Source organism: Euleptes europaea, chromosome 12, assembly GCF_029931775.1.
Source record: "Euleptes europaea isolate rEulEur1 chromosome 12, rEulEur1.hap1, whole genome shotgun sequence".
NCBI classification, from domain to species: domain Eukaryota; kingdom Metazoa; phylum Chordata; class Lepidosauria; order Squamata; family Sphaerodactylidae; genus Euleptes; species Euleptes europaea.
Window position 1 is genome coordinate 58876615 of NC_079323.1, and position 16294 is coordinate 58892908.

General features: G+C 40.2%; 1 protein-coding gene across 2 annotated transcripts in view; it reads right to left on the minus strand.

Annotated features, from left to right (window-relative positions):
• Positions 1–2918: 2918 nt before the first annotated feature.
• LOC130485468 (trifunctional purine biosynthetic protein adenosine-3) overlaps positions 2919–16294 on the minus strand; it is a 35728-nt gene continuing 22352 nt past the window's right edge. The window contains exons 16-21 of one of the 2 annotated variants that reach the window (XM_056858674.1): positions 15015–15218; positions 14462–14575; positions 12963–13093; positions 11778–11919; positions 5785–5900; positions 2919–3146 (exon numbers count right to left, since the gene is read on the minus strand). In XM_056858674.1, the coding sequence (XP_056714652.1) occupies positions 2949–3146; positions 5785–5900; positions 11778–11919; positions 12963–13093; positions 14462–14575; positions 15015–15218 (905 nt within the window). In that variant the 3' untranslated portion in view covers positions 2919–2948. Of the gene's footprint in view, positions 3147–5784; positions 5901–11777; positions 11920–12962; positions 13094–14461; positions 14576–15014; positions 15219–16294 lie in introns of those variants that run through there. The other variant, XM_056858675.1, reaches the window with a different exon arrangement.

The window sequence follows — 16294 nt, forward strand, 5'->3', positions numbered from 1 at the left end:
TAATCTGTAATCTCTTGAAGCTGTACTGTGCTGTTGAATGCTTTTTTCAATGCTTTTATATTATCAAGTGCAAGCCAATTTGCCCCATTGCTGTCTTAGGTTCTCTGTGCTCTGTTAACCTATATGACCAGTAAAACCAGCTTCTTTGGACAACTTCGTCTCCTGTTGTGGTTTGTGGTTCTTGTTAGGCAAAGTGCTCACATTTTCAAACAACTTAAACTAGACCTTTTGACAGTGGTTTTACATATTTTGCATAACAGATCTGAATTTCCTCCTAAATAACTTCCCTCATGAAATTTGTGCTGATCACCTAGCATATGGTGCCTAACTGGAGTGTCAGGATTCACATACATGTCACAGAAGCCAGATTGATTCTTTCCCCACTTTGTCTGTATTTAGCTTTGATAATTCTCATTATCCAAAGAGTTCATTACAATCAGGTTCTTTAAGAGTACATCAATAATATATCTAATTCCCAACATGGCCCCATCTGTGGATACTTAAGGCTGGAGATTGGAGTTATGAACATACAAGACAAATCTTTCTACAAACTTGATAAAAGCCCCAGGTTTCCAGAAAAATCTGAACTCTAACACAAAAAATACATGGGGGGGGTGTAACCTCCCCCCAAATAAGGAGCACCTGTACCTTTAAGAAACTACTGCCTTTTGCAGTGGCCTTTCTGGGGGTTGCTAGGCAATGATAACAAAACTGCCAGCCTTCAAGCCTTGATTTCTGTCAGTAAAAGGCAGGGCCCTTTCCAGTCCTGGCAGCAACCACTGACAGGCCCTGCTGCTTGCTATTATACAACAGCAGCCTCTGCAGGAAAGCCAGCGTAGTGTAGTGGTTAGAGCTTCATACTTGCATCTGGGAGACCCTGTTTTGAATACCCACTCTGCCATGGAAGCTCACTGTGTGACCTTGGGCAGTCACAAACTCCCACCATAACTTACCTCACAGGGTTGTTGTGAAAATAAAATGGAGAACAGGAAAAAACTGTAAACCGCTGTGGGTCCCCACTGGGGAGAAAGGTGGGTTATAATGAATAAATAATCAATACAGCTGAAGTGAGGGGCAAATATAAGGTGGTTTGGGAGGAGACAAGGAAGCAGAGAAAGGGAAGAGGATGTGGGGGATGCCAGAAAGTGAGAAAGAGGAAATATTGGGGGAAGGGAGACACTGAAAGATGTCCTTGTGGATCTCCCACTTGTTAAACCCATATGCAGGGATTTTTAAGACAGCCTGGATAAATATTGTACGCACTTTGGTTTTTGTCTGTGCTACATATTCATTTAATTAAAGTGTCCTTATCAAATTATTTAACAGGTACAGTGGTCCTGATGTATAGATATCCCTCCCACCACAAAAGGCCTACGGAGCAATCCTAAGTCAGTCTACTCAGAAACAAGTCCCATTTAATTCAATGGGACTTACTGCCAGGAAACTGGCTTTAGGACTGAAGCCTTGGTAATGCAGTTGAATGGAGAAATCACAGCATTAGTAAAAGGACAGGTAAACAAAGCTGCTCCCCTTATTGAATGCAATGGGTAAGCCTACTGACTTCATGCCTGCCTGCCAGCCAGAGAGTAGAGCTAACCACAGGTTAGCTGCTATATTGTTTTTCCATGACAACTCCCTCTTGATAACATGACAAAAACATTGGCTGTAATCCAGGTACAACATGCAAGCTTGTCTCTTTGTATGACCTTGTGAGTAGGTTTAAGACTGCTGTTTAGAACCTGATTCTCAAAACCAGAAGCTCGCAGGCTTGTTTTAGGCACCAGTTTTTCATGAATGCTTTTTTTGTACACACTTTGCAGGTTACCTTCCACTGTTGCAAGGAGAAAATATTGTTTATCATCTAGAAATTTTTTAAAAGTATACTTTCATATTGGTACAACATTTTATTAGAAGAGATTTGAGATCACAGAACATTTGCATGTAAAACAGGCCACAGAAATGTATCAGTAGTGTGGCTCTACTGGTGCTTGTTAGTATTTTTGCAATAGCATAAAGCGCTGTACAATGTTCATATCCATTTGTTCCTTTCACCAGACCAGGAAATGCTTTATGAAAAGCACAATGAATATGTTCACTTTCCATTAACAGGAGTTAGGCAAGTTTCCACGAGACCCAACTGGCTTACTAACCATGATAAAATCAACACCAAAGTGATGAGTTAAACTGTAATAGTCATTCAAATGTGTCACAGTATTTCATATCACATATTTTGAAATGTGTGTGGCAGGGGGGACCAGAAGAGCAATCTAAGAAGAGTTACTAACTATAGCACTAGTCTTTACAAATACTGCAGAGTGTTTTTTTAATTTTTTCATAGGGGATTACCAAATACAATAAGATTTACCACCAATACTATGAAAAAAAAATGAATGGGGTTGATTTTGCACTGATCTGGTATTTAGCTGGAAAATAACATGGTGAGTGTTAATTTGATAATACTATATGATCACAAATAGTTTTAATCTGGTGGTACTTTCCTGAAAACGCACTCAGTCTATTAAAACAATGGTTATGAGGCCTAATTTAAGAATGGACGTGTCGCATGGCTGACCACTACAAGCAGAACCATGATGTTACACACCATGTAATCTGTGCCCTATTATTTGAGTGCAGAGGTTCCCCCTGCCAGTTAGGAAAACATTTTATGCACAAACCATCACAATGGTGTGGATGGACTTGTATAAAGCACAGAAATAGCTCGCTGCATGAATCTGCACCCGTACAGTTCTGTTTTAAGCAGCCAGAGCCTGACCTCTGGATAGTACAAAATACATTCCTTTCTCAATCTGGTTCTGTCAGCATTCTCACCTTGGCTTGGTCAAAACTATAAGATGCTGCTGCCATAGGCTAAAAAATTAAACAAACAACCCCCCTCACCCCCAATGCTATCCCTTGCTTCTTAACACCATTATAAATCCTGCAGTGGGTCAGTTTTGTTTTTCCGAAGTCCAGATTATCTTCCCATCTCCTCCTAGCCATACTGCTCCACTTGCCACTAGCTGCATAGCAGAAGGGAAGGCTCTGTGCTCTGCTTCCTTTACTCTTTCGGACAGGGTCTTCTCTGAATCTCCAACCTTCACTGGAACTGCCTCTTGAAAAATGATTGCTCCAGCATCAACTTCTTCCTGGAAAGAAAGGTCAAAAACTTTGGAGAGGGGGACAGGCAGTAAACATTATACATTCTAACCCAGGACATTCCTTTGTATGAACCTGTGCTCTGAGTTCTTTGCAGCAGCCCCCTTTGGGGGTGTCCTCCAATTAGACTGTACATATATCCTCCACCCAGTCCCGGATCTTTTCTCTGGTAGCCCCAGAACTTTGGAAGGGATTGCCTGAAGTAAAATGGAGGATACTTTCTCTAATAATTTTTAAGAGTCTACAGTACAGCTTCAGTTTGTATGGCATTTATGGACATAAGAATAGTCCTGCTAGATCTGACCAGTGGTCCATCTACTCCAGGATCCTTTCGTAACCAAAGGCCAACCAGTTACACTGGAGGGCCAAGAAACAATGCCTTCCCCTGATGTTGTCCCCTAGCACTGGGTTTCAGAGGTTTCACTGCCTCTGAATATGGAGGTTCCCTTTACTCTCCATGGCTAGTAGCCATTGATGGACCTCTCCTCCCTGAATCTATTTAATCCCTTTGCAAAGCCATCTATGCTCACGGCCATCATTGGCAGCGAATTCCACAGTTTAATTACTTGTTGAGTAAATAAGTATTTATTTTTGTCTGTCCTGAACATATTGCTCATCAACTTCACTAGGTGCCCTGAGTTATCGCATTATGGGAAAGGAAGAAAAAGCTTCCTCTATCCAGTTTCTCCTCCCCATGCATAATCCTATCAAGTCCCCACTTGGCCTTTTTTTTCTAAGCCAAAAAGTCCCAGACTCTTCATCCTTTCCTCATAGGCAAGGTGCTCAGATCCCTTGATCCCCTTGGTTGCCCTCCTTTGTACTTTTTCCAGCTCTGAAATATCCAGAACTGTACACAGTATTTCAGATGAGGTATTTGTTGTTCTGTCCTCAATCCCTTTCCTAATAATTCCCGGCATGTTTACCTTTTTCACCACTGACACACAATGAGTTGACATTTTTATTGAACTATCCACTATAACCCCAGCTCAGACCTCATCAGCATATTTTTAGTTAGGAGCTGTTGTTCCAGTGTGTACCAACTTACACTTACCAGCACTGAACTTCATCTGCCACAGTGTTGCCCACTCACCTAATTTTGATAGATCCTTCTGTAGCTCTTCACTTTGGTTTTCACCATCCTGAATAATCTGATATGATCTGCAAATTTGGCCCCTACACTGCTCATCGCAATTCTAAATTATTTATGACCGCCATATGGGACCATCGTATCCGTGGGATGGGACTCTCCTGTTAAGTCCCCCAGAGAGCTCTTTGTTCTGCTGGAGAAAATCTGCTAGTGATCCCAGGCTTGAAAGATGTCTGTCTGTCCTCACCCAGTGCCAGGGCCTTTTCAGCTCTGGCCCCGTGAGATTTGGTAGGGCTGCCAGCCCCACTCCCTTGTCACCAGTGGGAGCTTCGTGGAGGCAGGGCTGGCGATTCGTGTGCGGCGGCACAATGACATCACTTCCAGGTTTACCCTGGAAGCACTGGCATTGCACAGGACACTGTAGCACTGTTCTCCAAAAACTATGGAAACCATAGAGATTGGGGGGGGGGGAACGCTAGAGCATCCCCATAGTGATGGCGGCGCTTCTGGGGTAAACCCAGAAGTGATGTCATCATGCCGTGAAAACCCGGCATGTGCGGATCATTTCCCCCTTTCAGTTGGTCTGCTTCCCCGCCCCCCCACCAGATGAGGGGTGGCAGGCAGCTCAGTTAATTGGCGGGCAATTGCAGGTCATACCCGGACAAATGGGAAGCCTAGATCCTGCTCCTGCGGGACAAATCAATTTTGCAGGGCCTGCAAAACAGAGTTGCTCCACTGGGGATATAGCAACAGTTTTTGTCCTGCTGGCCTCGCTTCTCTTCCTTCCTCCTCTTCTTCCTCTACTGCTGGGGTGTTATAAATGAAGGGCGCTGTTGATTTTAACTGATGTTTTAGCTTAACTTATATATTTTCATTTTAACTGTATAACAATGTTGTAAACCGCTCTGAGCCTGACTTGTCAGAACAGAGCAGCCTAAAAATCTAATAAATTATTATTATTAAATTAAACAGCACTGGTCCTCATAATGATCCTGGTGGGACCCTACTGCTTACTGTCCATTGTGAGAACTGTTCAGTTATTCCTACTCTCTGCTTCCTTTAACCAAACTTTTAAGCCATAAGACAACCCATTCTTTTATCCCATGACTGCTAAGCTTACTCAGAAGTCTTTAGTGAGGTATCTTGTCAAAAGGAAATCCAAGTAAATAATATCTACCAGATCACACTTATACACTACTTATAAAGGGCGAAAGATATAAAGATGTTTGTAAGTTTTGTGGCAATTTGTTATGTTATATTTTTGGACTGATGTGACACTCTATTTAGGTTTAACTGTGTTGAATTTTAAGCTTCTTTACACTTAGGAAAAGCAGGGTACACATTTTAAAATAAATACAATAAAATTTTCACAAACTCTTATCACACAATTTTCTTGTCAAAGTTTCCTGCAGTAGTACAAAACACTGAGATAATAACTTAATTCTAATGGTTAAAAAAAGAAAAATGTAGGCGAATTAGCAATTCACAATGCCTTCAAACTGGGCTTATTATTAACAAAGCATTAGAAAAGGCAAACTTACAGCAACAAAGTGAACCGTGCAACCAGTGACTCGAACGCCAGCCTCCAATACCAGCCTGTGGGCATTGGCGCCTTTAAATGACGGCAGCAAAGAAGGGTGAACATTCAATATTTTTCCTAGGGAAAAAAGGAATGTATTTTTCTTCATTCTCACCCCAATTCCCTCAGAACCACAGAATTGATGCTGCATTTATCAAAACAAAGCAGGCAAAAGTGAACACTATTTCCTTTTTCTTGTACATCTTTAGTTAAACAAATAGAAAGATAAGCAACCCAAACTTTGTTTGATCTCTTTATCTTTCATATTCTTGAAAGAACTGATGGCAATTAAAAACACACTACATGCTCTTTTATTTGGCAGATGTCTTTCCTTTAAGCCAGTGGTTCCCAACCTTTTTTTGACCAGGGACCACTAGGACTTTTTTGTTCAGTGCAGGGACCCCAAGGTTCAAAATAAAAATTCCGAGAATTTGAAAATAAACTTTAATCATAACGGTTAGTTAAACATTAAACTTAGAATAATATTTGAATATATATTTTTATAATAGAGAACTTTTAATTGAAAATATTAATTTATTATGGGTTTATAACTTTGTTTCACGGACCTTAATTTAGTTCTCGCGGACCCCTGGGGGTCCACGGACCCCTGGTTGGGAACCAGTGCTTTAAGCAAATGTAAGTGCAAATGTCAATGAAGCAGTCAACACAAGTTTTTCATCTGTGCGCTAGCATGCCCCCAACACTCATTCCATCCTGTTTACCATGCAGTGGACACTTGAGTCAGGATCCAAAGAGCTGCTCAGGTTCACCCACAGGGCTTGCACTAATGCTGTGGCATTTTTGACTTCTAGTCTTTGACTTCCCCACTCCACAATAAGTTCTATAAGCACTTTTCTATGTGGTATTGGGGGAAGAGAGGTTGCTGTTTGGGGAACATAAACCTAAAGTCCCTTAGGGTACACAGAATTAGTTCCACAGTTCTTTGAATGCTTGCCTTGTGATTGGAGGAGACATGCTGGATCAAGCACCAACATCACATCAGGGTAAAAAAAGGCACACAAAAAATAGATGTATTATACCCACCTGTGACGGATAAGGGGATAAGCAAGAGCTGACAGACCAAGAGTGGGAAGAGCCAGAGAGCTCTGAGAGACAGAAAGCATTCGAAGCTTGGGACCCAGCCTGGATAGGAGGCTGTGAAGAGAGTCGAAGCTTGGGACCAGCCAGAGAGGGCTGTGATAGATTGGAAGCTCGGTAGCGAGACTGAGCGGAAGCCAGACTGTACTCTGTGAACCTGAGGGGTTCTTTTAAAGCCAAAGCTATTGACACACACAGCCTGTGGGAGTGACAGGAGTGAGAACTGGGTTAGAGAGGACCCATTCTCAGGTCACAAGGGGAATCAGTCTCTGAGGTAGAGCTATTCCGGTAGCAGGGAGGTGTGGAGGATTACAGCCACTGAGGTGGGGGGTAGTCAGAGAGAGCTAGGCTGGGGACAGAGTCTGAGCGTCTGTAGCTGAATGACAGAGACTGAGAGTCTGAAAGTCTGAATAATAGTTCTGAGGGATAGAACTAAGCTTGAAACTGAGAACTGAAGGAACTTGAGTGAAGAAAACATCTAAGCTATTTCTCTGAAGTAATCTTGTGTATATAAACCTAACTTTGAGTTTTCCCTCCAATTTCTGCCTTTTCTTGAAAACCAATCTCTGTGAGTTCTGTTCAATAAACATCCCTGTTTTGTCTGTTTAAGTTGAAAAGCCTCTTGTCTCCTATTTCTCACTGAGGTAAATACGGGGGTGGAACTGGAGGAGAAGGAAAACAATCTCCTCACAAATATACTCAGGTCATACGGCCGGGCTGAGTGAGTGGGATATTAAAGTGGTTGAAAGGGGGGATGCGTCATACCACCACAACAACCTATTCATGCAAAATGAAATTAAGCGTTTTCTACAGACCATGTCAGCAATGCATGCTTATTGCTTATTTACCTTATTTAGACACTCCCTTTCTCCCTAATGGGGACCCAACATGCCTTACAACATCTCCCCCTTCTCCATTTTATCCTACCCTATGAGGTAGGTTAGACTGAAAATGTGTGACTAGCCCAAGGTCACCCAGCAAGAGCCAGAGTGGTGTAGTGGTTAAGACTCGAATCTGGAGAACCAGGTTTGATTCCCCGCTCCTCCACATGAAGCCTGCTGGGTGACCTTGGGCTAGTCACAGTTCTCTCAGAGCTCTCTCAGCCCCATCTACCTCACAAGGTGCCTGTTGTGGGGAGAGGAAGGGACTGTGATTGTAAGCTGCTTTGAGACGTCTTAAGATAGAGAAAAGCAGGGTATAAATACCAACTCTTCTTCTTCCATGGCAGAGCGTAAATTTGAACCTGGCCCTCCCAGAGGAACAGACCATATTAGCAATGCATGTTTGTTGCAGGTTGGTTACTGGCTTTTATGCAAGTGTAGACTATGCTATGGCACATGCGCATGAATGTATATATATCCAGCATCATCTATACTGGTGCAACTGAAAACCCTCATCACTATGTGACAGCATGCTACATTTTACCTGGTAGATGAAAGGAGGCAAAATTCTTTCCTCCTACCTGCAAAGACTATTGTCACTATGTGGAGGGGGTTTTCTTTGATTTGCATATATGCACAAAGATGTGCTGCTTCTCACCACTGTATTTTAAAAAGTTAAGAGGTAGATAGATGGGTCCCAGCCCAGAAATCCAGTTAGCCCTTTAGTTCATTTTTTTCAAGATGGGATCTATAGTGCAACCCTCCAACAATTACAACAAAATCTCTAAGATGGAGGTGAGCTTTAGTTGTGACGCCGTCTCAAACAGGCTGTATTTGCATAGCTGTTAAACCATGCAGACACTGACCTTGGAAGTATAACAAGGGCCATTAAGTACAAATAATAAATGGTCTTCAGAATAGGGGACTTTCTTTAAAGGAAGTTGAGGTGCTAAGACTTCTGTGTTTCCTTATTCTATTTATTTTATTTTCTCCTTGAGGGAAAAATTAGAGGGTAAAACACTGAAAAATATGTATTTGCCATACCTTCCCTCACATTGTTCACAAAAACTCCTATCTATTCACCTAGCCTAAAACATCTCCATTCATATCCCTGGACTGTGTACAAGGACCTTTACAATCTTTTCAGATAGAGCTTCGCCTTAATGGTATTTGTTATGCTGTTTTGCATCCAATGTGGTGCCATCAGCCAAAACAACACACTTTGGGTTCAGAGATAAAAATAAAATAAAAAATTCTCTATAAAGGCATTTTTTATGGAAAAGGCCTGTAAAGCTTGAAATTAAGTTTTATCAGAAATAAAAGTCAGTTGTAGTTATCTTATTATATAAAGGCTCAGAAAGGGAATCTCTCACTCTCAGGCCTCTCTGATGTATTGATCTGGATGGAAAGCGAACAGGATTTGTTTCCTTATTTTTTTTCTTCAAGCAGTATCAAAATTAAAGAAAACAGAATTTATTGAATATCACAGTAAAATTAATTGGTTCTCGTAGGTTATCCGGGCTGTGTAACCGTGGTCTTGGTATTTTCTTTTCTGACGTTTCGCCAGCAGCTGTGGCAGGCATCTTCAGAGGAGTAACACTGAAGGACAGTGTCTCTCAGTGACAAGTGTGTAGGAAGAGTAATATATAGTCAGAAAGGGGTTGGGTTTGAGCTGAATCATTGTCGTGCAAAAAGTAACAAAGGTAATGTGCTAACCATTGTCCTGTAAGTATCAAGATAATGTGCTAATGAGGGTGTGGTATGTTAATATGGAACCATTGTATCCTGAAGTGATCTGTTAATGTGTGAAATCCAAAGCTAATCTGCATGACTATTGTGGACTGTAGTCTTTGTTAGTCTGGAGGTTTTCAAGACAGGAAGCCAAGCCTTATTCATTCTTAAACTCTCCTCTTTTCTGTTAAAGTTGTGCTGATGTTTATGAATTTCAATGGCTTCTCTGTGCAATCTGACAAAATAGTTGGTAGAATTGTCCAGTCTTTCAGTGTCTTGGAATAAGACCCTGTGTCCTGTTTGTGTCAGTCCATGTTCAGCCACTGCTGATTTCTCAGGTTGGTCCAGTCTGCAGTATCTTTCATGTTCTTTTATCCTTGTTTGTATGCTGCGTTTTGTTGCCCCGATGTAAACTTGTCCACAGCTGCAAGGTATACGATATACTCCTGCAGAGGTGAGGGGGTCTCTTTTGTCTTTGGCTGATCGTAGCATTTGTTGTATTTTCTTGGTGGGTTTAAACACTGTTTGTAGGTTATGTTTTTTCAAAAGTTTCTCCATCCTATCAGTGACTCCTTTAATAAATGGCAAGAATACCTCTCCTATGGGAGACTGTTTTTCCTGAGTTTTCTGATTTTTGTTTGGTTTAATGGCCCTTCTGATTTCATTCTTGGAATAGCCGTTTGCTAGCAGTGCGTGATTTAGATGATTAGTTTCTTCCTTGAGAAACTGTGGTTCACAGATCCATCTTGCACGGTCCATTAATGTTTTTATTATTCCTCTTTTCTGTCGGGGGTGGTGGTTGGAGTTTTTGTGTAAGTAGTGATCTGTGTGAGTTGGTTTCCGGTAGACCTTGTGACCTAACTGAAAGTTTGTTTTACGGATGACAAGGGTATCAAGAAATGGGAGTTTACCCTCAATTTCCTTTTCCATGGTAAACTGAATGTTTGAATGGATATTATTAAGATGGTTTAGAAAGAATGCCATTGAAATTCATAAACATCAGCACAACTTTAACAGAAAAGAAGAGAGTTTAAGAATGAATAAGGCTTGGCTTCCTGTCTTGAAAACCTCCAGACTAACAAAGACTACAGTCCACAATAGTCATGCAGATTAGCTTTGGATTTCACACATTAACAGATCACTTCAGGATATAATGGTTCCATATTAACATACCACACCCTCATTAGCACATTATCTTGATACTTACAGGACAATGGTTAGCACATTACCTTTGTTACTTTTTGAAGGACAATGATTCAGCTCAAACCCAACCCCTTTCTGACTATATATTACTCTTCCTACACACTTGACACTGAGAGACAATGTCCTTCAGTGTTACTCCTCTGAAGATGCCGGCCACAGCTGCTGGCAAAACGTCAGGAAAGAAAATACCAAGACCACGGTTACACAGCCCGGATAACCTACGAGAACCAATGAACTCTGACCGTGAAAGCCTTCGACAATAGTAAAATTAATGTCGTACCATTATGACTGAGGAGAAAACTATCAAGAAATAACTTTTAATGTGTGTGTGTTGTGTTAAGGGCCATCAAGTTGCTTCCGACTCATGGAGACCCAACTTTTAATAGCATTGTAGAATCAGTATTGATGGAGGCAGCAATAGTGTACTTGGTTTGTTAATACCATGTAGGATACTAATGTTCTTCCATCAAATCTGTAGGAAATGTCACAATCATAGAACCATAGAGTTGGAAGGGGCCATACAAGGCATCTAGTCAAACCCCTGCTCAATGCTGCTGCTTGAAGACTGCCAGAGAGGGGGAGCTTACCACCTCCCTAGGCAGCTGATTCCATGGCTGAAATACACTTACTGTAAAATTATTTTTCTTAATGTCCAGTGAGTACCTTTCCGCCCATAGTTTATACCCATTATTGAGAGTCCTACCCTCAGCAGCCAACAGGAACAGCTCCCTGCCCTTCTCTAAATGACAGCCTTTTAATTGCTTAAAGAGAGCAATCATGTCCCCCCTCAAGGTCCTCTTCTCCAGACCAAACATTTCCAAGTCCCTCAGCCTTTCCTTGTAGGGCTTGGTCTCCAGGCCAATGACCATCCTCATGGCTCTCCTCTGCACCTGCTCCATTATGCCATTTTGAAACTAGGGAAATAATACAAAATCTCTCCGATTAAAAGTGACTCCATTATCTGCCTACTTCATATGCTATCCACAATGCTGAATCATATACACATTTTAAGATAATATACAGATTATTCCCATGCACTTACCAGCCCACTTCCTGACAAAAGGACCAGATAAGATTCGCATAAAACCTGCAAGACAAATCAGTTCAGCCGAGAACTCTTCAAGGACTTTGTCAACTGCACTGTCAAACTCTGTACGACTGCTGTACAGCTTGTGGTCAATTACCTAAGACATGAAACAGGGCAAAAGAAGATTTGTGGGGGGAATTAATTTAGTCTTTTTTCACTGAAGTGCAAGGAATGCTAAGAATTTTGAATAAACAAGCGTAGACATTTAGAATTCCATATGAATCTGAATCAAGATATTTGACTACCGCAAAGGGATCGAATTCAGGTTGTGAGCAGAGCTTGGACTGCAGTACTGCAGCTTACCACTCTGTGCCACAGGGCTCCTATAATTTTTATACCGACATATTAAGTCTGTTTCTCCTTTGTGATAGAGAGATTATACATTCAAAATCTTTTGTTATTTTATATAGTCTTGCAGAAAATGCCCATCAGCAGTCTATGTTGGGCAGAAAGGGCTGTATCTGAGAAAAGATTAAATGGGCATAAATCTGTAATAAAAGAACAAAAATTATTTTAAGAAAATGTATGGGCAAACATTTTTGTCTCTCAGTTGATTCCACCAAAGACCTTAGATCACCCCTTGTCAAAAACTGTTGTTTGGATGGATGTATGGAATTCTAGTTGGTAGACAGGAATTTATTCAAAAATGTGAAGGTCTCATTCAAGGCCTGAACAGGGATTATAATTTAGCTTCCCTATCTGCAATCCTTATAGTTAAAATCCTTACTGAATGCCTTTTAATTACTGTACACAAATATTCTGCTAAATAATTTCCCAGTCTACATCTAATAGTCCCACCAATGAAGTAGAAATTAACTTATAAAAATCATGCTGCATAACTAAAAACATTAGCTTTAGTGGTGCAACTGGATTTTCTTGATATTCAGCTTCACATCTTGGTTTCCGATTCTGATTCGCTAGCCAATCACAAATCTTGACTTGTCAATTCAGACATAAAACAAAGCCATAATTACATTTTATTATTAACCTTGGGTTGGTGCCACATCTCAGTGAGCCAGTATTAATGGCATAGGATCCAAATGATAGATTTAGAACTGACAACAAATAAATCCTCTTTTTGTTACTATGTTTGCTTCTTTCAGTCAACAAGAAGTGCTAAGTTAAACATGAGCTTCTTACTTTGGTAGGAATGCCAGCTCTTTCAGCTTTCTTCAACCCCTCCACACCAGCTTTGTTAGAAATGACAAGAACTATTTGTGCATAGCTGCTTGGCTTCTTAGTGCTGGTTATTAGAGCTTCCAGATTTGTACCTGAAGAATCCCAAACAATAAATATTGAAGATGTATTTACATGTTCTGAAAAAGTTACAAAGCAGTAAAATAACAGCCTTAGTCAACTCAATAAGCACCTTAAAAAAATAACACTTTAATAACGAATCCAACCTACCCAGTATCTTCAGAAGGACATCCATCCCTAGCTATGCTGTCGTTTAAATAAAAAAACAGCAGTGCATCCCTAAAAAGACCCTGGCTGAGATGGATTTACATGGGTATAACTCTGTTTAGGCTTACACTGTTAATCCTACAAAAGAAGATTACATGCAGCCCATTCCAATGAATATTTTCTCAGAAGTGAGCCCCACTGAGTTCAATGATGCATCACCCATGTAAGTGTGCACAGAATTTCAGGCTTAGCATTTCCAGTGTGGTACAATAGATAACATTTTGCAAAATGTTATCCAAAAATTTCAGCCAAGCTTTTTTCTTCCCTACCACTTGAGGCATCTGTTTTTAATCAGCAGCACTTCCCTAACACTTGCAAACTAATAGATGATTTTAAAAAATTCTGCCCTACTTCTCTTTCAGATCCACACTGATGTAATTCTAGGCAACTGTATTTTCATTAGGACCGGCATTTGATTTGTGCAGCATGCGTTCTGGTGCTAAGAGATTGCCCAAATCCTGTGAAGATAGATAAGAACACTTACTCCCCATCCCCTCAGTCTGCATGTTCCCTCTCAGTCCTGACTCACAAGAGTCAGCTTGCTTATTTAGACAGCCACCACTTTGCAATGTGTGTTTAGGCAGACCACTTACAAAAACAGATACCCAAAATGGAACACAAAGGTTTCTTTGCGGGTTGATCTGCCATTGTTTATAATTATCATCATGATTACCTTTATTAATAACAAAAACAGAGAATCTTGTCCCTATTTAGTCTCAGCAGCCTATTTTAAAGTTTAATTGCAAAAATTATATCCAGTCTTTCTTATAGGCAGGCAGTTAACATAATATAAAATAAACATAACCTCATTACATAAAACAATGGACTGTTTTCAGCAACTCTGCTGACATCTGAGCTTTTCTCTGCAGAAGGAGCTTTCTACCAAGAGAGGAAATCTCCTTGCACCAGCAGAACTGAGTAATTGGATATCCCTATATCTCTCTCTCTTATTGTTTAGGACTTTAGGTTCTTATTATGTGATCTCACGTTTGTTTTGTTTCAGCTTGTCATTAATGCTTCTTTAGTGTTTTGTAAGAAATCTTGTAAACTATAAGGAGGAGTTTTTAAAAGTTCAACATTTTTAAAAAGTTGCCTGCAAGAAGATCATTGACTAGAGCCCTCAAGATGCCCAAAGCCCCCCACACACACACTTTCGTGCAATGCAGGTGTTTCACCTGTTCCAGAGATGAGGACAGCCACTCTTGTTTTGCTTTGTTGACCGTGCAGCATCTGTAACCTATTTGCATGTAAGGCTTGAAGCAAGTTATTGACTTCAACATGGGGAGACCCTTGAATTCACAGAAGAAATATTAGATGAAAATAAACAGGATGCACTACAAGTATACAATAATGACTGGACTTCTAAAGTACTATACTTAACCCAAAACACTTGGATACACACAAAGTTCATGTCACAGTACTAGAGGGGATCCAAAAGACCATTTGAGTCAATCTCCTTCCCCAAACCCAAAACATTCTATACCTAAAGCATCTCTAGGAAACACCTATCCAACTACTTCTTCCTAGGGCTAGGAAGTTTACAAATTTCACATAAACAGGGTTCAAACAATGAGGAAATCTACTTCCCTTCAAGTCACATCTATCTATTCTGTCTGGCAATTGCAGAATTCACAGCTGCTACCTTAGCACATCACAGTTATCATATAATATCTACAGGCAAGCAAGCTTCCAAAAAATCCCCAGAGAGATGCAGTTCAGCACAGTAACCTGATCGATGGGGTACAACTTTCCCAATCAACCATGCATCTTCATGCCTCTGGATGTCCTTCAAAATCTGTCCAGCAAGCTCTTTCTGCACAACCAGGATTGCCCCAATCCCACAATTAAATGTTCGAGCCATTTCCTCTTCTGATAGATTTCCTTCTTTTTGGAGCCAGGAAAAGATTTCAGGTATCTTCCAACTCAAGGCATCTGAAAATAGAGTTGTATTTTAACAAACATTTTCAGTCAACAAGAGAGATAAATATAATTCTCATGTATCAAGTTTACATTTTGGATGTACTTCACAAATGTAAAATACACAAACCCAAGAGCAACATCAGCTTCAGCAGACAAATGAGAGAGAAAATATTTCGTCCCTAGCTTCTTTTTATCCCTGTCTTGGCTTAGCCATAGCTTCAATGGGTAGGATATGTCTCTAAGATATAACTAATAAAATATATGAAGTTTCTTGGGATACTTTTTTGGTAATTTTTAGACTGATGGCTGCAATATTAAGAAGAGAACAAACTGGGATGGAGATTCTCTTATTGCAGTTTTTGCTCTGAATTTGTGCTTGGCATATGGCCTATAAAAGTTCAGTCTTCTGAAGTCTAGGTTTATCAGACATGCAAAGAATTAGGTAGAATAATCAAATACTTTCAGATAAAAAAATGAAAGCAGCTCAAAAAGCAGCAGAAAACTTTGTGGGATAATAATTTATTATCTCCCTTAAATCATGGAATCTGCAATCTATTACAAAAATGTACATTTTTTGTTTAAGTGGAAAACTTGCATTGTTGAATTGTTCACTTTTTATACCACTATTGAAAATCCTTTCCTGGAAACATGTTTGCGCCTTAGTTATATAAATTTGAACATTGTTTCATTTCTTAGCACAATTGTCTAGTGCACAAGAAGGACTGAACTCGAAATTGCATGTATTGTGTGAATGTAACACAGATTGCTCATTCGAAATAGCATGTATTGTGTGAATGTAACACTTTCTGCTTATATTCTTGTTTTTGTGTATGCATTTAGTTTGCATAAGTAAAGGGACACCAACGCATTGTGAGTATATTCAGTATCCTTATTAATAGAGCCCTCGTGCTGCTTTTTTGGTATAACTAAGTTAATACAGCATAGGTTTTTTTGTACTTATTAGTTATATAAATGCCAGAAGAGAATTTTTTCCCAGAAAAGCAAGTTACTGAAAATGTGTCTCCTTTTAGTTTATCAAATCCAATATAGACAATAAAGGGGGGGAGCAGTACTTGAGAAGTAAATTT